General features: G+C 50.2%; 1 protein-coding gene across 1 annotated transcript; it reads right to left on the minus strand.

The window, feature by feature from the left end:
- Window positions 1-1,638: 1,638 nt before the first annotated feature.
- RPIA (ribose 5-phosphate isomerase A) lies at window positions 1,639-19,799 on the minus strand. The gene is made up of 9 exons (XM_074821835.1): window positions 19,552-19,799; window positions 14,238-14,298; window positions 12,225-12,280; window positions 9,006-9,065; window positions 8,358-8,422; window positions 7,186-7,254; window positions 6,478-6,619; window positions 5,135-5,234; window positions 1,639-2,830 (listed from the first exon to the last, which is right to left on the minus strand). The coding sequence occupies exons 1-9, from the start codon at window positions 19,732-19,734 to the stop codon at window positions 2,733-2,735; spliced, it is 834 nt and encodes a 277-aa protein (XP_074677936.1). The 5' UTR covers window positions 19,735-19,799; the 3' UTR covers window positions 1,639-2,732.
- Between the last annotated feature and the right edge of the window lie 2,675 nt (window positions 19,800-22,474).

Raw genomic sequence — 22,474 nt, forward strand, 5'->3', positions numbered from 1 at the left:
GTCTCACAGCAAACAGTTTTGATGTCACAAATACAGGATTATGGCTTCACATAAGCAATAAGGAATAAGAGCAGCCTCTTCACGGAAGCAAAAGTTCCATTTCATTCCAACTGATGTTCTCAGTTTTGTAGCTTGGAACTTAAGAGGCAATGCCAAAATGAATCAACATAGCAGCAAAAAAGATGGCAATAATTAGTTTCTTGGACCAGGTTTTAGAGTCGACATAGCGCTGAGGGATCTGGTGTAGTTGGGAACTGTCAATGTTAGGTTAATGGTTGGACTGGATGATCTTCAAGGTCTTTTCCAACCTAGACGATTCTGTGTTTCTGTGATTCTGTTACCTCTCCAAAAAACATGCATAATGATAATGGTGATAATCTAGACAAGCAAGGACCAGGGGACTAGAAATACCTCTGCTGCCTGCACACTTCATTTTCATCAGACATGATCCTGGCTAGGCTTGTGTGTAAGCAGGCTGTTTTGGTGACAGGGCAGAGCCATGGCACACCAAAGCCACCCCAGGAGGGGTTGGACTCTCTGCACACCTAAATGTGCCCTACACATGCTGGCAGATGAAGATGTGGATGGTCATGACAGGTCGGCAGCCTCCGAGGGAAAGGACCAGATCATTAATAGCCCCTTGACTCAAAAATCCTTCTAGTGACTGAAATCTGAGCTGGGGAGTTTGTACAAGGGAAATCTGCACAAAGCCTCCAGAACTGGTTCAGACACCAAATCTTCTCCAGCACTTCAAGGATTTTAATTCCATCCAGAGATTTTAATTCCACCTCTGTAGTACAGTGAACTCTGTACCCATAACCCACAGCCCCAGACCCACACAAAGTCCCACCCCAGCAGGGACATCTGTTGCAAAAGCACCCACCAGTGTTACCTGCATCCCAAGCACTCAGAGAAACTCAAGAATCAGACTTGCCACCTTCAGGCTTAGATTTAACAAGCCCCTGCTAAGCACAAAAACTGAATGAGATCACATCTGGTCCAGGGCCAGAAAGTAATGGTGTGGAAATGGTTTTATTGGCTTTTTGAGAAGGAGCTGTTTGATTTCAGAGAGAGAGAGGAGAGTCAACAGCAACATTCTCTCCTGCTAATCTCATTTACAGAAGCATGAAGAGTGAGAAGGCACTTGGGCACAAAGCTTTGCTCAATTGCTCTCTGTTTATCTAGGATTACATTAGGAGCCCAAGATTCATCTGAAAACAGCCCATGGCAAGAACTAGGGCTTTGCAAACGGCTTCTGCAGCATCAGGTTTGTGGGACAAGATATTCCAGTGTTTCCAGCAAGTTGTTGGCTGGGTGGCAGCCAGTTTGCTCAGTACAAGGGCTTCAGAATTAACAGATGTGCAGGAAGGGGAAAATCTAAGGATGTAAAAATAGGTATTTAGATGTTTTAGACATACAAATTTAAGACAGTCTCAAGGCAAACAAGTGTTGATTAGATGATCTGGTTAATTTAAAATAATGTATATGCCTTGAACAAAAAGAAATCAAATGCAGAAGGGTGAATTTTGCCTCGGTGAAGGGCCCTTCTAAGGGGAAAACTACAGCAGAAGTTAGTCTGATGACAACCTGCCTTGCTGTCCACAAAATAGTTACTTTAAGAACCAAATTACCACCAAATCTGGTATAACAGCTCTTTATTTCAGTGTCTACAACACAAAGAGAGGGCCTGTATTTTGACATCAGAACCACGCAAAGCACCTGTACATCAAGAACAAGATATTGAACGAGTGTCTCTCTCCTGCTACATGTGGAAAATTTAGGCAGGAAGACTCAGTTTTCCTGTGTGTTCTGCTCGATCCTTCCACAAATCAACCAGCTGCGAGGGGTGATAATTAACCTTCATTCCAAATCAAGTAATTTGCCACTGAACAGTGTTCCATGCTGCCCTAAGCTGCTCAAATATGCTTCTGTAAACTTCATCAAGGACCCAGTTCTGCTCTCGGTTTACAAGGACAAAGTCCCAGACATCTCCAGCTACAGGAACAGACTTCAGTCAGAGGTACTGAATTAATGGAGAGCAGAATTTGGCTCAAAGGATGAATGTCTCCTCCATACAGAGGCCCAGAAAAGGCCCTTATTAATGTCCCAGACAGGGGGATGTAGAGACCACCCTAGGCTCAGAGAATTGTCATGTGCACAGAGGACAACTAGACATCCTGAACTATTAAAAAACAGTGGTATAGAAAAATAAAAGGCATAAAATACTGAACCAAAAAGGTTCCAAATAAGGCATCAGCAGGTCCCGACTGGATGCGCTCCCATTATGTACGTCACCCTCCCAGCCAGGGTGGTTAGGAACGATGCATTAGGATTGTATTTCTGACCTCAATCACTAAGCACTACAAGCAACCAGAAGGGTTCAAGTTCTGTTCAAAAAAAGAAAAAAAAAAAACAAAACCACAAAACAAGGAATATTCTTTTTGGTAAGTATTTCTTAGAAAATAAAATAAAAATGTTAAAGCAATTTGTTTAAATGATTCTTTAAAAAAAGACAACATCCCTGTAAAGTAAAAATATATATATATAGAAATAGAATATAATTTTTTGTTTTTAAAAAAAGACATTCAGTATCACGTCAGCGGATTCTGACCAACTTCCCATCCATCTTTTGCAATAACCGCTGCTCATTAAGGCAAAACGTCAGGTTGGCACCATTACAACAGCTGAATCAAACGGGCCGAAGGCAAAACAGAGCAGGCAGCGCGCCGGCGTCAGCGAGGCTGCTTCTCCCGCACGCTGACTGAGCCATCCTCCATGCCGAAGTACACCACCTCTGCCATGTCGATGAACAGTCCTGTCTCCACCACACCTGCAGAACAAGAGTTCACGTCCTGGTTAATGCCAGAGCCACGCCATTGCTTGAATCCTCTGCTCTGCCCATGGTTTTGTTCATTAAAAGGTGCCAATGCCTCCATCAGAGGTGTCCAACCTGGGTTGGGCATCGGCCGCACAGGGAGCCCCCAGGAAGTCTTTTCCATGCGGCCACTCCCAGAAGAACCTCTCCCCAGAGAGTGAGAAACGACTCCCAAATCTCCCCCTGACATTCACACCACCCCAGCCACCACCATTACACTAACACATCACAAATGGGCTGCCCAGGAAGGTGGTGGAGTCCCCATCCCTGGAGGGGTTTAAGAGTAGGGTCGACATAGCGCTGAGGGATCTGGTGTAGTTGGGAACTGTCAGTGTTAGGTTAATGGTTGGACTGGATGATCTTCAAGGTCTTTTCCAACCTAGATGATTCTGTAATTTTCAGCCATCTGATAACCCATGGGAGCAAGAGGAAGCTACACGCAGCCACAGACCTGCTCACTTTGCCTCCAACTGCATCTGAAAAAACTATCCTGTTAGAGAACACCTGCATAACACTTGCTCAAACGTTAAGTCACAGCAGATCTGATGCTACCTTTGCAATCTGTAACCCGTTTGCAAAGGTCCTTTTGGTTGCATTTAATTATGGGGTGCTCCTAACTTCACAGTGATCACTGAGCCACAGCCAGGAGACAGAAAGATAGGAAGAAATGGAGGACAAGGGCTACCACAAACACACAGTGGCCAAAGCCCTGCTATCACCACTGTATTTAGGCTTTAACAGTTCTGCTCATCCACTTCTGGGTAGGGAAGATGCCCTTCTCCCCTTAGCAGGTCCATTTCTCAGCAGCAAATGATGCTGAGACCATCTCCACGCCAAAGCAGTGGAATGGGTCCCATCATTCACCGTTCATCTCTCAACCAAAAGAAACACAAGGAAGAAGTCCTTGCAGAAAGGCTGCTTTGTTTGCAAACAGTGTGCCCAGCCACTGTTTCTCTCTTGCACAGAAAGAGCTCTCATGATACAGACATCTGTACAGTCATGGGCAGCAACCACATTAGGATACAGAGCACTGCACCAGGGACAGCCCAGACCAGCAGCTGTCACCAGTTCATTTAGATCCATTACTGGTTCATTTAGAACTGCTCCTGCTGAAGATCTGAACCTGCCATCTACTGCTGGCTGCAAGCAAGTGCCAGGTAATTATTCAGACAGCAAAGACACCAGGACAAGCCAAGGCAGAGGTAGCATCCTAGCAGTTTGCTCCTAGAGTAGGAAAAAAGAAAATGGGTATATTTTCAGTAAGTCAGCCTTATAAGGAGCATTGAAGGAAGAAAAGCCACCGAACAGAAGCAACTAGAAATTACTGGTGACTCTTCACCCAGCCTACATCCATGGCCTCTGCATGCTCTTGTGGTGCCAGGACAATATATTGCTGCTGTGGGGACATCAAGGCTTGTGCAACAGGATCCCAACCTGTTTCTGCATGCTCTGACAACGCACGAACAGTCAGTGAAGGTAGTTGCGTTATGGACTTCAGGGGCGGGCAGGTATCTGGGATAAACTCAAAGATAAAAGATACAATAATATGTATCCCAAAGCTGACCAGATTCAAGAGCAGCCTGTACCAAGATAACCAGATAGATATCCAGGTGTGGCTGAGCCAGTCTATCTGCTGCTTTACTGAAGTCCAGCGAGTGCCACTCCCCTGGGCAGTCCTGGATCGTCCAGAAGCAGCTCTGGCCTGGGCAGCAGGTCTCACGCAAGGCAGGAGATCTTGCAGAGGCTGTTTCATTTGCAAACAGTGTGATCAGCCACTGCAGCTCTCTCGCACAGCAACAGCTAGGATACACTGCACCCTCACAGCAAGGCGAGCCCATAGGGCTACACCATGGTAATGGGGTGCAGAGCTGTAAGTAGCTTCTAGAAAATACCGTAACCCAGTGCGAACCCTCCCTCCAGAGTCCACTCGTGTTTCCACTAAAAGTCCCTCTCTACATGGGCACAAGGAGAGTGAGGGTGCGCACAGGCTGGCATGAATAACGGGAAACAGTGTCAAAAGTCAGCCAGCATCACCCCAGGTTTTCACCACATTATGGAAATGCCATGTGGGCACAGTTGTACTAATTCAGCTGATAGATCTCTCGAGTAGAAACAAATGTAGGGACCTGTAAGAGGGCAGTAAACGCACACACACACACTTCCTCCTATCTAGGGGAGAGTTCCCACGGTCAGGGTTACCTAGCATGGACCAAGCCTTAGCCAGCTTTTTTCCCTTTTTTTAAAAATCACAGACATTACCTGGTATCATTTTTATAGCAGTGTTCACTTCACTCCATTCATGAACCTTGTCAAACTTCCAGTCCAGGATGAAGTTCCCGTTGTCTGTCACCACGGGGCCCTGAGAAGCAAACCCATTTGTCACCACCACGAGCTCCTTGGCTACTGAGCCCAGCCAGGGACTGTCACAGCCCTCGCCAGGACCAGCCGTCCCCACTGCAACAAATGATGACTCCCTAAACCACATAAATCAGGGCAGTCCACAATAAGCCTGTAAGTAAAACCATCACCCAAGGCAACTGCTCGTTCCTCATTCTCCTGGGTACAGATAATCATGCAGAAGCTGGAAACAACGACACAATTTCATCACTGCAACAGGGGATCCTTTTCACAAGAGTAAAGCTATGTTAATGTCCTAAAAAGGCTATTACAGGCAATTGAAGCCAAAGCAAGACCCCTCTGCCCCAGTGATAAAAGCATGCTGCTGGATGCCATGGGGAGGTTTTGGAGTTGAAGAACTGCTGGACTTCAGCGTCCCACATACCCAGCACTCTCTCAAGCCCAACAGAAGGAGCAATTGGGTCCTTTCAAGAGAGCAGAGACAGCTGGGGCTCAGGACAAGGTGTTTCAGCAGCGCTGAGCAGGGTGTGCAACCACACATGCCAGGAGGGACCAGCATCCTCCAGGGATACGGCTCGTGCTGGAGCAGCACTAATGTGCGTTCTCCAAATGAGACTGGTCTCAAGTTCACAGAGAATGACTGGCTTGCTCTTCTCAGGCACCCAAATGCAGTCCCTAGAGTCTTCTGGGATTAAAGACATTAAAAACAAGTCTTCAGCCTTCAGGCATTAACTCCAGCTGTTGCTGCAGACAGACCTCCTTTTCCCTTACCATGCAACAGTGGGCTGGCAAAGCTCTGCTGCCCAAGTCAGGATCAGACAGTGGCAGTTGAGACAAAGCAGCTTCAGTTTTAATTTAGTCTGGTTCCGTGTGGTACAGAGAAGCCCAGGATGGAACGTGAGCTGCTCCCCAAACTCGAGACCCTCTTTGGCAGCACAGACTGCCCTCCAGCCCCGCAGCATCCCCACAGAGCAGGAGGTCAGACCCAGACTGGCCATTCCATCTCTCCCTGCTCAAGGATGTTTGCTTTAGGAGATATAAGCCAGAGAGACTTTCAATGAGCAGCCTGAACACCTAAACACACAGTTCATTAACCAAAATATAACTAGGAAGAATTACACAAGATGTCACTTGCAGGAGTGAAAGTCCAGATTTAACTAGATGAAAGGCCAGGCCTCTGGTCCTCCATTAGCCCACATTCAGGTGGCTCCTCTGGGGACACGGGGCTGATCAGGGACACATACCGCTTTGCTAACAGCCATCCGCAGCTCCGCGGCACCTCCGAAGTTTTTGGTCAGGGCTCTGGTGACAGGGACATAAGCCATGGGGATGACTTCAATAGGAATTCCCTTCTTCCATTGCTCCCCAAGGCTCTTGGATTTTTTCCTGAGGACACAGTTTGAGGTGGGACTAGCATCAGACATTACAGCACCATGAGGGCTGCTATAGTGGAAAACCAATTCCGGCTCAGCCAGACCCAGTACACACCATTAACATTACTACATTACCTCTTGCAAAGCCCTCAGGCATAAGGCCCTGGAGGGCACAGCGGTCAGTTCACATGTGCACACATGTAGGAAGAACCAGTTTAATGCACGATGCTTTATGCACTCATAAGCCCTGTTTTGACATGTTTGGGGCAAGCAGGACACGAGTTGTTTTTTCTACAGCCCTGCGGCTGTATGTACAGAAGGGGAAATTTATTCTGTGCTGACAATCACTGAGCTCAAAGAGCAGAGCAGCCATTTCCCCACAAGCTCTGCTGACTCCTAAGCAGGCCTGCTGAGTTGAAAATTAAGAAAAAAAGCTAAATTGAATTGCGAAAGCACTGGAATTCAGGCTCATTTCCACCTATTCCTGCTCCCCTGACCCAAGGACAATAATGGCCTAACACAGGACCATCCGCATCCTCCCACGGGACAGAGAAGTACAGTGAATAGTAATATTTTCACCTGTAATCGGCAATAACGATGAAGCACTTTGCATATCCTGCGACTATCTTCTCCTGCGTCAAGCAGCCACTGGAAGGGGGGAAAAAATAAAAATAAAACAAATCAGAACACAGACTGCTCCTCAATGGGCCTGTTGGCCTTGAAATCCAGTCCCCTCCATCATGTTCTGGCTGGTTTTAGTGCTGCCCCTGTGCCACACCAGGGCTCATTCCCCTGCCCTATCACAGAATCAGAGAATCATCTACGTTGGAAAAGACCTTGAAGATCATCCAGTCCAACCATTAACCTAACACTGACCATTCCCAACTACACCATATCCCTCAGTGCTGGGTCAACCCGACTCTTAAACACCTCCAGGGATGGGGAATCCACCACTGCCCTGGGCAGCCCATTCCAACGCCCAACAACCCCTTCTGCAAAGAAATACTTCCTAAGAGCCAGTCTAACCCTGCCCTGGTGCAGCTTGAGGCCATTCCCTCTTGTCCTATCGCTTGTTCCTTGGTTCAAGAGGCTCATCCCCAGCTCTCTGCAACCTCCTTTCAGGTAGCTGTAGAGGGTGATGAGGTCTCCCCTCAGCCTCTTCTCCAGACTAAACCCCCACAGTTCCCTCAGCCGCTCCTCGTACGACATGTGCTCCAGACCCTGCACCAGCTCCGTTGCCCTTCTCTGGACACGCTCGAGTCATTCAATGTCCTTTTTGTAGTGAGGGGCCCAAAACTGAACACAATCATCGAGGTGCGGCCTCACCAGTGCCGAGTACAGGGGTAAGATCCCTTCCCTGTCCCTGCTGGCCACGCTATTTCTGATACAAGCCAGGATATCATTGGCCTTCTCCGCCACCTGGGCACACTGCTTGATCGTGTTCAGACGGCTGTCAATCAACCCCCCCAGGTCCCTCTTTGACTGGCAGCTCTCCAGCCACTCCTCCCCAAGCCTGTAGCGCTGCTGGGGGTTGTTGTGGCCCAAGTGCAGAATCCAATCATTTTATCCTCCTTGTCCCTTGCACACACTCTTGGTCAGGAGCCATCTCCCACTGCAGGTGCATGCACAGCCCTGCACAGGGCCCCGTCAGGCTCTCCAGCCCACCCCCAGAGACATCCGCAGCCCGAAAAGGACGCTCAGAGGCCACCACCACCAGCGCCGCACACAGACAGATGGACAGCAAGGCTCACCCGCCACCTTTGATAAGGTTGAGGTCAGAGTCCACTTCATCTGCTCCATCGATGGCAACATCGAGCTGTAGGAAGAGGAGAAACTTGGGTGTGGAAACTTCTCCCATGCAGCATCAAGGCACAGGTCAAGAGGGTGTCAGGTCCCAAGCAGCAGCCAGAAATGTTATTAGAGCTGGGACCACATCATGCCAGCCTGACCAGAGATGAGCATCTGATCATCCACCCAAGGATACCAGTCGCAGTTAAACCACAGGCACGCAAGAAAAAACACAAACACAACTGCTGGCCTGTAAGGCACATCATGTCAGCCTCTAGTGTTGTCAGCTAAGGGAAGGGGGCCTCCTGGGGAAAATCACAACACTTCAGCAATGCCATATCCCCATCTCAGGCCAGCAAGCCTCATCCTGGAAGAGATGCCAAACATCTGGAAGAAACATAATTTGGCAGCCTACTTGCCATCTAAAGGGACAAGCACTAAGACAAGGCTAAGGCTTGGGAAAAAAATAAACTAAGCTAGTTCTTGCTCATGTTCTGCAGCATGGCTGCCTAAACTCTCATCCTCAGGGGAGGACAAAGGAGCCTGATGCTTTACGAAGGACCAGGTTAGAGGAAGGTCGGGTGAGGTCTCACCTCCGTGGTCACACTTACCTCTGGATGTCGGTCCAAGTCACTTAGTGTTAAGCCGTTCTGCAGGATCAACTGACGGGCCTGTGCACCAGGAACACACAAACACCATTTACCGGCGGCAGGAAAGGAAAACAGACTCATCATGACATTCCCACAGCTGCAGCAAGGATGGATTCTCCCTGGGAGAGCTCCACTGCTCCACCCTGAGCTGGTGGAGAGGCTGCAGCCAGCCACAAAAAGGAGAGAATGATGCTTCCAGACCAGATTATTTTCATCAAAAGAAAACACTGCTGCTGATTTGAACTAAAATGTTCAAATGGTGCAACAGGAGTCCTGGCTTCAGGTCTCCCCATACTAAATAAGCAGGAGGCCCCATCAGCTTGGTGGAATCACTTGTATCTAAGCATTATAGCAGACATGGGATTTTTCAGCTCTGTGTTGTTTCAACTTGGACATCATTCTCCCTAGCACCCATCCAGCCCTTCTGATTTCCTTCGGCTGAAAAATGGGAGCAAGAAAGTGAAATATTTACACCATAGCAATAGGGCACTAATGATGAGAATATTTTTCATATTGTAAAGAAACAAAATAAAAGCAAAACAAGAAAAGTACAACTCATGGAAAAAGTGTGGGAAGCCTCCTGAAACAGCTGTTTGGTGGCTCTGATTTACTGAAGTAGCCATGTATTTCCCTCTAGTGGCAATACAGCACAGAGCACCCAGAGTTACCCTTCACTTGGTCCCGAGTTACCCTCCACCTGGTTGAAGAGTTTAAACAGAAGTTCAAGCTTAGAAATCCTTGAACTGGTTGAATTTTCTGTGATACAAAGCATCGCCTGAGTGAAATCCCCATCCTTGCACCGACTCTGCTCGAGTCTGAACTTCCTACCATGCTGTAGCTAATCCAAGAAACCCCAGTGAGACAGCCTGGATCAACTTTTTCCCCTGAATTTTACCCACTAACACTAACAAAGTGCATCAGTAACATCAGTGCACCTCAGAAACATTAAGAAGAGTTAGCAGGTGGTACTCCTGGCAATGAGATATGATTTGAATTGTTTATTGTGGGACTTCATAGCATGCAGTTTTAACACCCATGGGCTGTGGGCTCTTGCTCTGCGCATTAGGATTGTCCTAAGCACTCACAAAATAAAAAGAATAAAAACCAGTGGGTTTCAATTCATTACATGGTGTCCATGTAAAGAGATTTCAGGGATCTGGGAACTGAAAGCATTGAAAACCACTGTGCTGCACATGCAGGCCAGACCCTGAACAGGCTTAGAGTCAGCAGTGTGGAAACGAGGTGGCTCTCTCCAGGCTTTCTGCTTGCGAGGCGATGGGAGCAGACCAGCAGAAATCAAAAGCAGAGCTCCCACAGCTGGGGGAAAAGCGTTGGTAACTGCGCAGCACTTGCCAAGAACGGTCTCGCTCTGTGCTCTTGGCACATGTCCGGGTGAAAAGAAGAAACAACACAAAAGCCAAGGGACAGATACTTACCCCGGCTCTAGCTTTACTGATGGTGATGGAATAACCCAACCTGACAAAAGGGAAGGGAGGAGAATAAAAGCCCACTAAAAGCAATTCTTCCTTGCCAGTGACCTCAGGCAGCCACTTACACCTGTACATAGCGAAAATAAGATGCTGTTTTGCTAACCTGGGAATGCTTCACTTGGAACTGGTCGAGGTCTAAGAGGCTGCAAAAGATACGAGGCAGCCTCATGTCTGGGGGATTTTGGCTCCTGCAGGTGTATGATCAATCTCTTCCCTTTAACAGCAACCATTTTGTTTTACTAGTAAGAAACTCTGTAGTGTTACATGAACTATCCCAACATTTCAAGGCAGGACAGGCTCCAGTCCACATTCACTATGAGAGCTTTATCAATATTTTCTTCAAGACCAAATGACTGAACTCAGAGCACTCTTCCTAGGTTTATGGGACATGGTATCTGAGGATGGGGATCAAAGACAGGGTCTCACCACAGTCTATATATGCAACAGAAGTACTGATATATGTTAAAAAAGAAAAAAAAAAAAATTTAGTTTTTACCTTTCGCCCTTTGCAGCAGTTTGTATTATACCCCAATTGGCCGCTGGTTGTTTGCAACAGCTGGGAAAAGAGAGAGTCCCATCCCCCCACACTCACACTTAAAGAACATCTGCAGGGTAAGAGGATGCTTAAGTTTTCATAAGATTTTAGGATAATTCAGGTTGATCTCTATCCAACCTCCAGATCAAAGCAGAGTCAGCTACCAGGTTCCTCAGGGCCTTACCCAATCAGGTCTTGAAAACCTCCGAGGATGGACTCTGCACAGCCCCTCTGGGCAGCCTGCCTCACTGCTTGACTGTCCTCACAGTGAAAAAGTTGTGATAAAAGTACAATCCCAAGGTCCACACCAGGACCGTGAGAAGGACACATGGCCAATTCCCAGACTGGGGCATTGCCACCCAGCCTTGAAAACCCCACGGGTGGTCCCCATCCCTGCAGACTGGCAATGTCACCTCTCCCTGCCCATAGGGCACAAGGTGACAGTTGCTCCTCTGTAGCGTGTTCCCACCACAAGGAGTAAGGGCAGAGAGACCAAAGCCAGCTGCTTGAAGGCATGGAAGCAGCTCAGAAGCTTCCCCAGCAGCTCTGCATTTCACCAACAAGCCATGTTCTCCCTCTGCCTGCAAACCTCTCAACAGCTAGCTTGGTATGAACCAATCCCTGCAAAAGCTGCGCAGCAAAGGAAACAATAAGCTCATTTCTCTTCTGCAATTTCTTATAAAAGCCAGTTAATGCATTTCAAGTTCCTGCTGAAAACACATGAGCTTGCTATTATTGCTTGCAGCGTGACTTTTACAGCTTCCAGGCCTTGATACAGAATCATAGGAGACTAAGCGTCTCCAATGAGTTTTGTGTTATGAGTCTGGTTCACTACTAAGCATTTTTCTGCAAGCAGGATCCAGATCAAGTCACGCACCAACACTGACATAACCAGCATCACCACACTGGCTCAAAACACACCTCCTAGCACTACGGCATCGCTGCAGCTCAGGTCAGGGTAACGCAGCACCATCACTGCTGGCTTCATGAGGTCCATCTGCAGGCTGCAGCATCACTGCTTTCACTGGTGCTTTCAGTTAACTCACACTGCAGTGAGCCAGTCCAGAGAGCAGCGTGGTTGCCTCCCGCAGCCAAAGGAAAGATCCCCCGAATGAGTGTCTGGACTAGTAGAAAGCAAAGGAGGAAAGCACTTACCTGGAAAGATGTAGGGATGCAGACAATTGTCAGGTTCTCCTGTTTGACCCGCTCGGCTGCAGGAAAAAAAAGCAGAACGCTCGGTTTATTCTTTGCAGAAGGAAAAAACACACTAACTTCCACTTTAAGAAATCTCAGTTCAGAGCAGCCCCTTTGAATCACTGCAATTACTTGCTTGGCTTGCAAATAACTCAGTCATGCTCAAAACACAAACAGGTGCCACCCTGCATAGGCTAAGGCTCAGTTTCTACAGTCAGAAATGTTTAAACACCCACCCTGGCTCAGCCCAAGACACCATGAGCCATTAACCTTTGTGTCTCCAGCAGCAGAGGAGCTTCGTCAGCAAATCGTCACCTGGGAAATTATCCCCACTTCCCTCTCTCACTCCATTAGACAGGTTTTGCTGCACTTCTTGTAAACAGAAAGCTTCAGCAGCTGTCTGAAAGGTTTTCTGGCTTCTTGCCTTGGGGACATCACGTTCATTTATTACAGAACATTTAAATATATGGCAGGGAAAGGACTAATAAAATACAGTATTCCATTAAATGGAAGGAAATATTTCCTCCCCCAGGTTAACCTCAAATGACTAAAATCTATTACTAAGATATCATTATGGACAAAATGTTATTTTAGTAATTACAATACTTAGGCATATGCCAGCAGCCCAAGAGTCAGCAACTGCACTCGCATCAGAGCAAGCACACAGGCTACATGCTTCAAGGTAATGCTGCTGCTGGAAGGACTGAAGATGCAATACGTGAGGCTGTATGTTGTTACAACCCACATCCCAGTGCTAACACATTCAGTAGACATGAAAAGTCAGAATTTGCAGCCTGGAACAGGCACTTCACTTTAAATACTATACCCATTTATTTAGAGACTGATTCTGTGCTAGAGTCAGGAGGGGTTGCAATACGGAGCCAAACCCAGAAAGCTGAACCGCAGCTCCCAGACAAATAAGTGTGTTCTACACACAGCGTGGGGTGGCGGGAGTGCCAAGGGGCAGGCCCAGCACCATCTCTGCTGTTTCCCTGTGAAGCAAAGCACTGCGCTGTGCTCAGACCTCAGCCGCGCCTGCCCGCGGTGGGCCGGGGGACAGCTCTGCCCCAGGGAGCTGAAGGTCACCAGGCAACTTCCCCGCCACGCAGAGCCACCCAGGGGGGACACACTGAGCTCAGCTTCCAAACGAGAGTGCCCCTCTGCATCCAAGCAAGACCCCCATGGACAGGGCCAATGCTGCACTCCCGAGCTGTCACACCCAGCTGCTCTGTTTTGCATCCAAGGACAGCGAAGCAGGATGAGGTACAGCACCTCCACAAGCAGATCTGCCCTAGGGCTGAGAGTGCCCTGCAAAGGAAACTTCAAATCTCTGAGCCCTCTGTAATGAAGCATGAGGACAATTACCCTCACATTCACTTTGCAAAAATGCATTTGCCTCACTTGAATGTTTTGCTGAAATTTTGTGATTCGCACCTTGAGGAAACTTGCACCTGGGGCAAAAGCACATAAACCTAGCTGTAGGGTATATAAAAAAAATGCAGCAGGATTTCACATTCCTTATTTTCATTACACCTCAGCAGGACCCTCAATGTGAATAACATGGATGTGAGTGAGCTGCGTCAGCCGCATACAAATGGGTTAATGGAAGCAGAGCAGCTGCGTGGCCCACAGCCACAAAGCAAGCAAGTTAGGATTTAGGATGGAGCAGAGCTGGGACGAAACAGAGGGGTTCAGCTCCAGTTTGTGGTGGGTGCCAGTAAAGCGCTTTGCCTGGCTGTATGGGGAGAACAGGTGGCAAATCGCTACGTCCTCAGGACTCTCTATGCAATAAATGTGGAGCACAAGACCCAGTCTTAAGCATCAGCTTCAAGGAGGACACAGTGGTCAGTGAACAGACCCAACGCATCAGCTCTAAGTCAGCATCCAGACAATTCAGCATGTTTTTCAAGCAGTTAGGGCAGCCGGACAAGGGGGCTTTCTGCAGTGGGAAGGACACGAAGGGGAGCATCCTACCTAATCGATGCACTGCGTGGACAATCGTAGAACCACTTCCGATCCCAAGAACTTGATTGTTCTGCAAATCAAAGAGAGACAGGAGAGAGCTGTTACTGGGGGCTCGGCACAAGGGCTGTCCACTTTTCCTGGTAGACTCGACATTATAAACACGTGCAAGAGAAACCCTGCCCAGAGATGCAGGCCAACACCCCACATCTCAGCATGCTGCAGGCAAGGAAGGGAACACACTGTGCCACTGAGGGCATGACCACTGTCTGTGGCTAAGGGATTTTAAGCAACTTGCCCTCTCGTTAAAGGACACGTGCTTGCTAAATACCACCACGGTCTGACTCTCCGGGTGTTCAATGCACACTGGCTGCTGGTTGCTGGCACTCCATGCACTCTCTCCTGCCGGAAAGCTGGGAGTTTCAGACAATACCACAAAGGAAGACTCTGAAACAACCTCAAGATAACATCTCCCAAGGAAGCCGCACGGTAAAAGCATGGGTTTGCTGCCAACTGTATTGTTAGTAAACAGTACAGACGTACCCGCGGCCGAAGCAAAGACCACAGCAGCCATTCCCAGAATATAATAAAAACCACTCTCCAAAACAGAGTATATAACTGCCTATAGGAGAGTCCAGCAACACACTTGAAAGGTGGGTAAGCCTGGCAGCATATGCTGAAGAGGATCATATTTTAACCACAGCTCAGCCCTGGCCTTTCTCAGCTTATGGTCTGGTTTAAGAAGGATCACTACTGTCTCATCCATAACACTGACATGCTGCTAAAAGGTGCTGCAGGCTGAGGGGTGGATGGGTGCAGTTGTGTTACCTCTGCAAGAGGGTGGTTTGCGATGTAAATCTCTGTTTATTATCAAATCAATCTCCCACCCACTGAGAGCCACCTGCAGCCTCTTGCACACTTCCAATTTTCAGTGTACTTCCCTTTCTTTGGATGAGATCCAAAGCTTAAATTGACTTAAGGAGGCCCAGTATCACTACAGAGACAGAAGCCAGACAGAAATGCAGGCACAGAGCTGTTGTGCATTATCTCTTGAATATTAGACAGGTCTGGAGCTCCTTCTCCATGTGCAGCAAATCCAGAGTTCAGCAGCTGTGAAAAAAGCTACACCTGCAGCATTTCAACCGTCTAAAATCTTCGTGGCACACAAGCTTGCCTGGAAAGGTGGAGCTCAAGGCAGGTCACACTCCCCCAGGATTAATGATTTCCCTTGCTTCTGAAGGTTAAAAGCTCAAAAAACTAAAAGTTCTCCAAAACCCAGCACACAACCAGAGACTCGGCTTATACCTCTGCCCTCACTAATCACTGTGACTCTGAAAAAGTTGGGGAAAGCAACAGATCGCAGCTGCACGCCTGCAGCATGGCCAACAGAAACCCAATAGCTCCCAAGGTTTCTCAGTTTCCCGGGCAGGCAGAGCCAAGCATGGCCAGCCAAGGAAGGGGCAAGCAAAGCTGAGCGGAGGCTGGCAGGACACGGGCAGTACCGGTGTTCCTAAGAGACTTGTCATGACCTGGGAAGAGGCAGTTTCTTCTCTTTGCCCTTGTTTCTACAGGAACTGCTTCTTGGAGCCTTAAAAGGATGGAGAAAGCCTCAGCATCAGCAACTCCACTGTAATGGAGTGGGGAGAGCTCACAAGGGTCCCAGACTGTTGCTGGCAATAAACTTGAAGGCATTTATCAGTGAGGAGGGGTGAAGCACCCTCCCTTAGGAGGTGGCAAGGCCTTCGGCTAAGTGGGTTTCCCAGAACAACAATTTAAGCCAGTCCAAACTGGTGCTGTTACAACCCTTGCCTTACTGCAGCTCCCACCTCTCCCTCATCAGCTCCAACCCCAGCCAGACCAGGGGCAAAACCAGCCAAAAAACATCCACTTTTAAAAACAGGGGCAGGGCAAACATTCCTGAGAAGCAGAGCACAAGGTCAGTGTGCGAAGGGCAGGTCCAGCTCACAGAACCGAGTAGCAGTGCTCCATGCAAAACAAAATCCATTTCGGGTTGTTTACTAAAACCCCAGCAAACAAAACCAAGGCACAGAGCCACAGCACAGCTGAGGATCCACGTACAGACTCCATGAGTGGAGTCAGCAATGACCACAGCATTTTCTCAGCTAACCCAAGGGCCTAGAGACGCTGCCCAACATTACTGATGCTGACAAGGCAACGCACATCAAGTGGGTATCAGCAGCACCACACAGGCTAGCCAGTCCAACGTAAGCTTCCAAGACTAGGATCTACATGCGCAAAGAGCATAAGATAATACAGTGAAAAGCCCAAAGTTTCCTCAGTCCTCTGGGGCAGCTGGACCTATGGCTCTTGCCCATCTTTTCATTTTTAACAGACACTAACAGAGCCTGCCTTCGGAGGTGGTGTATAAACACAAAGCCAGCTCTCCCCAAGCAGCTTACGGCTCTAAAGTCCCAAGTCCCGTGCCAGCCCCGCTGTTCTAAGCCGTCACGGCAGCACAGCCCACGGCTTCCGAGGTTGGTCATCTCGGTGTCTGCTCCGGTACTGGGGAACCCTGCTCCTACAGCTGCCCAGGGACAAGTGCTGTGGATAAACACCCCAATTTGGCTTTAATTAAAAAATATAAAGAGAAGAAAGTTCTCCTCTCCTAATCCCCCCACCCACCCCCAGGTTTACATCTGTGACGGGCTGCATGAGGAGCTGCTGTGCTGGCACAGATAGGAATGGGTGTGAAGGAGGATGCCAAGCGAGGAGCCTGATCTCGTACCAGGACCAAGCCCCCGGTGCCACGGTTAAGCAGAAGAGATTTGTCCAGCATAACCAAACCCTGAAGTCAGTAATGTCCCCCACATGTCCCTGCCGTGCAAGGGGGGAAGTCTGCAGCTCCGCTTGCAGAGATTACACTGCTCCCTCTGTTAACAGCGATAGCTCTAACGGCCAAACACAACCCTATCCGTTAGAAACAGCAGCTGCACCCTGACAAGCTGAAGGGGACACAGGTTTTCTCTGACAGCTGAGACCTTCTAACTCCTTGGCAGTGAATCTAACCTGCTCTCCACTGTAGCTTCAAACCAACTTGCATTACAGTATTACCCCAGATTAATAATTACCCCAAATATCAATGCCTATTTTACTTAATCAGCCTCACTAACCAGGCCCTGAACTTTAATCAGCTGGGACACAGCCAGAAACATCACCCTAAGTTTGCTCGACCATAAAATAGCACAAAGGCCAGCTATTTCACTAGGAAAAATACAAAATTAAGAGTCACGTTTTAGCCCAAATCAAAGGCACACTCAGCTCGTGACAACCCACAGCAGCAGCCGTGTCTCGGCTCCACACCTTGTGACACAAAGTCCTTCCTCCTGCAACCCCTCGATGTGCAACTTTGGGGCTTGCCTTGGATAAGAAATGGGGGGTTTATGCAACCGCAGGTCCACCCCCCAGCTCCCCCACCCCACGGACAGCTTTGGAGCGCACTGGCCAGGCAGGGGTTAGGTCTCGGATAGCAGTGGCTGTGCTCTCTGCAGGCAGGTACAGACTGTTCAGAGGAAGGAGAAGCTGCAAAACAAGTGAAACATTTATCGGACACCAGGGAAGCAGCTGAACCTCAAGGCACCAACCCAGCAGGGGTGAGCAGGAAGGAAAAGGGAATTTTTTTCCCCCTCCCAAGTGCTAACATCGACCTCCTTGGCAGCGACTCTAAGCCCATTTCATCACTGCTGTTGCGAAAGGACTTGCACAGCAAACATTGTGATAAACCCCTGCGTGACTTTAACCGTTGATCATCCAAGCGTTCACAATCAGCCTGTGTCAAACCTCAAGCAGCTCCAGTCCTATCTGACCTTCAAAGGGTTGATTAAAGCCCTGTGCTGCATTTCCCTCCCCACAGAGGACAGGACATGACCCCATGCTTAGGGGCTGTTGCTCCATGCTTGGGTGCTGGGGCACAGGGTGCAGCAGCGGAGCACCCCAGACTTTGAGAAAGCAGCAGGACACGGCATTAGCTTGAGCTCCCACTGCAGCCCAGCTCACAGGAGAGTGCACGGTGAAAGTCTGGAGGTGCAAGGTGTTACCCCAAACTTGGGGTGCACCGTGCTGAGCCGGGCGAGGCGTGTGCAAGCGCAGAGATGGGAAGGGAGAAGCAGTTTTCTCCCTCTCTCCAGGCTGAAGGCGCGCAGTCCAAAGCAAGGGAGGAAGAGGCTTGGCAGGGCCCGTCCATGCACCCCAGGGTCCCTCCTTGCATTCTGGGACCATCCATGCTTGGGGTAGGGGGCACACGAGGGGCCCATACACCCCACAACCCATCCCTGCACGCCGGGGCTGCTCCGTGCACTGGAGAGGTCCGTGCAACCCAAAGCCCATCCATGCACTGGGGTGTCTGTGCACCCGGGGGCCACTTCACGCATTGGGGTGTCCCTACACCCCAGAACTCCTCCGTGCACCCCGGGGTCCATCCCTGCACCCCGGGGCTGCTCCATGCACCGGGGAGGTCCGTGCAACCCAAAGCCCATCCATGAACTGGGGGGTCTGGGCACCCCACAACTGCTCCGTGCACTGGGGGGTCCCTACACCCCGGAGCCTGTCCCTGCACCCAGGGCCACTCCATGCACTGGGGGATCCCTGCACCCCGGAACTCCTCCCAGCACCCCGGGGCTGCTCTGTACACTGGGGAGGTCTGTGCAACCCAAAGCCCATCCATGCACTGGGGGAGTCTGTGCACCCCATAGCCACTCCGTGCACTGGCGTGTCCCTGCACCTCAGAACTCCTCCCTGCACCCCGGGGCTGCTCCGTGCACCGGGGAGGTCCGTGCACTGGGGGATCCCTGCACCCCAGAACTCCTCTGTGCACCCCGGGGTCCATCCCTGCACCCTGGGGCTGCTCCATGCACCGGCGAGGTCCGTGCAACCCAATGCCCATCCATGAACTGGGGGGGTCTGTGCACCCCACAACCGCTCCGTGCATTGGGGGGTTCCTACACCCCGGAGCCTGTCCCTGCACCCGGGGCCACTCCGTGCACTGGGGGATCCCTGCACCCCGGAGCTCCTCCCTGCACCCCGGGGTTGCTCCGTCCACCGGGGAGGTCCGTGCAACCCAAAGCCCATCCATGCACTGGGGGAGTCTGTGCACCCCACAGCCACTCCGTGAACTGGCGTGTCCCTGCACCCCAGAACTCCTCCCTGCACCCCGGGGTCCGTCCCTGCACCCCGGGGCTGCTCCGTCCACCGGGGAGGTCCGTGCACCCCGAAGCCCCTCCGTGCACCGGGAGGCTCCGTGCCCCCCGCGGCCGCTCCGTCTACCGGGGGGGCTCCGCGTCGTCTCCCCGGGGGGCCGGTGCCGTCTCACCTGGACGTGCTTGTCCACCGCCGCACAGGCAGCCAGCCTCTTGGCCTCCTCGGCCATGGTGCCGCCGAGCCGCCCGCGGGCCAGGGTGCGTCTCCCCGCCGCCGGCCCCGCTCTGGCCCTCCCCGGCGGCCGGGCAGCCAGCGGCGTGCTGCGGAGCGGGCCGAGCCGGCCGGGGAGCCGCATGCCGCCGCGGCCCGCCCCCCGGGGGGCTCTCCCGCACGGGCTGGAGGCCTGGGCCGAGCCGGCTCCCTTCCTCCTCCTCCTCCTCCTCCGCCTCCCCCTCCTCCGGGAGGCTGGGACTTGTAGTGCTGCCAGCCGCGAACTACAGCGCCCACAATGCTCGGCTCGGGGTGCCCGCCCCGCAACCCCGCAGCAACTTGTTTGATCGATGGAGATACATGGATGGACAGCGAGGGATCGGGTTTGCCGGGGACGGAGGGGTTGAGGCTTTCCCGGACAGTGCGGAGGGTCGGGAATTGTCCCACCTGGAGGTGCTGGGGGAGGAGGAAGGGTTGCGGGGGGAGCCCCTGCCCGGCGCCAGGCAAGGCAGGCAGCTGGAACTTTGCCTGCGCTGCCAGAGGTTCTAGGGAAGAGCCTTCCCTGGACTTTTACTCAAACTTTGTAGCACGATCTGGCTGGAAAGTTTTTCCGTGTGGTGGGGGTTAAGGACTGGCGAGGCTGGGAGCAATGCTGTGTGCGGGACTCTCCAGGAGGACCATGGATGTGACAAAGGCCCTCTGAGCAGGCTGTGACCACCCAACACTCCCCAGTCCTTACCCCACCCTGCAGCGGGTCAGCATAAAACCCACTGGAGGTTTGTCTGTCCTGGAGCACATACAGCCTTTTTTTTTTTTTTTTTTCTTCCATATTTTTCCCCTCCTCTATCCTGGGTTGGCATCTGCTGAAACCATTTCTGAAAAATATTAAGAGAAGCAGACCAACCTTCAGGTACCTCTGCACCAGCATTTCCAGGCCTGGGAGCCACGTTAAGACCATGCACAGGCATTTCCATTTCTCTCCAGGCTGCAGTTCTGCCAAGACAGATGAGAATCCCTTATTACTCACTCCAAGGTCAGACCACAACGCACAGAGAATAATCTTTTTTTGGTTTTTTTGCTTTACACAACAGAAAAGCTGCTGTTGGCTCTTTTTCCAAATTCTGTGCATGACTGACTTGTTTTGTTGCCAACCTCTGTGATTCTACTGTGATTTTTAAGGGCTAGAAACGTTTCCTTTTGTTTTCCCTGGTTTTCAGCACACCAGTCTGTGAACAATGGAATGGCATTTCAACAAAGACTCTATTATCATTACCCAGGCTTATCTCAGTGCGGTATGGCCTCACCTTTCTGCACAGAGCAGGTGACTTGTTATGAAGAGCAGCATGTGATTGCTATACAGTGTTTTCTGTTAGTGGGCAACGATCTTTCCTGCAAGTTACACGTTTTAAAGTGCAAATACGCACATCTAGTGGGGTATCTATTTTGGAAAGGATCAGACCAAAGTGCTGTGTTCCTCCACGATGCATTAATGGTAAAACTGAAGGAGCAGCTGACTGGGTTGGGGGGTGTTCTCTTCAGTATCCTAAATGTTTGACTGCTGCCTGAAACAAAAAACAGTCGTTGGGGTTTTACACTGATTCAGGAAGCCCATCCTTACATGTGGGCATCTCTCAAAACCCCCCGAGTGGGGAGTTAGCCCAGAAGTTAAGTATGAGCTGATACACGTGTTTGTATCCTCACAGCAATGGCTGACGGCTTTGGCTTGAAACACATTTCGCAGTGCATCTGCCCAGAGGAACGCAAACATTTCCACTTATAGATAATGGGGCTTTCTGATAACAATTTATTTGAATCTGCCAGTGAGTTACAGTTTCAGTGAATGCAAGAAAATCTTTAATTCATGATGTGCTGAGCCTTGCCTTTGCACAAAAAGAAGGCACTGGACATTTTAGAAATGGATTTTCTTTAAGTTTCGGTGACAACCAGCTCTGTTTGCAAACAGCTCAAAGTCCTTTTGTACAAGCCTGTTTGTCCCGTGTCAAAGCCTCTCTGGGAGCCAACTCTCATCCTATGTGCTTCAGTACAGAGGGAGATGTTTGAACCTGCTTTGTGTGAACGGACATTTTTCTTGCTGCACGGGGGGGTACCTGCGAGGTGTTAACCCTGGTGAAGTGCCACCCTGCTGATCGGAGTAGCTTGGCCCATCAGGCTGGTAAGGGCAGCTGCGTGATTCTGGGTGCTGAATTCTGCATCCGAGGCTGAAATTACATGTTAGGAAATTACACGGTAGCTGAGATAACAGCTTGTGGATGACAAAAGGGAAGATCCTGCTCTTCACTCCCTTCACCCACTATCCATGCTCAACCTGGGCACAGAGTTTATGCTGGCTCTGGCATTCCTCTGCCCCCGTGCTGATTCACCTCACCCGCTGGCAAGACATGTAGTTTCTTCTTGCCAGGTGAGTGAGGTAGAACTGGCTCAGCCAAACTTAACATCTCTCTGAAGGGGAGTTTTGTAACTGGCTTAAGCTGCTCTGGTTTAAGACAGCGCTATCCCCAAAAAGGAGCATTCCCACCCTAGGGTCCATGGCTTGCCAAGCTTTCCTGCTACTCCCATGTGTTGGCAGAGTTGTTTTTTCTGAAAGGTAAAGCAACCAACAAAATCAAGGTCAGTTTTCCTTGACTTTTCCTGAGGAAGGCAGCAAGATCAATCAGTTGGGAGCGGGAAGGCTGTAGGACCACCTTCTGCAGCAGACGTAGCCCTGCTTAAACCTGTTGCAAAAGTGCACGCTAACCTGAGTGAAATCCTAGAGAAGGCCCAGCAGCCTCTGGGGGGCAGATGTGTTTACCCAATTACCTGTATGTCTCTCATTTGATAAGATGTGAAACAGCTAAAAAACATCAAGAACTATGAAGGTAAAACTT

Source organism: Strix aluco, chromosome 4, assembly GCF_031877795.1.
Source record: "Strix aluco isolate bStrAlu1 chromosome 4, bStrAlu1.hap1, whole genome shotgun sequence".
Taxonomy (NCBI): domain Eukaryota; kingdom Metazoa; phylum Chordata; class Aves; order Strigiformes; family Strigidae; genus Strix; species Strix aluco.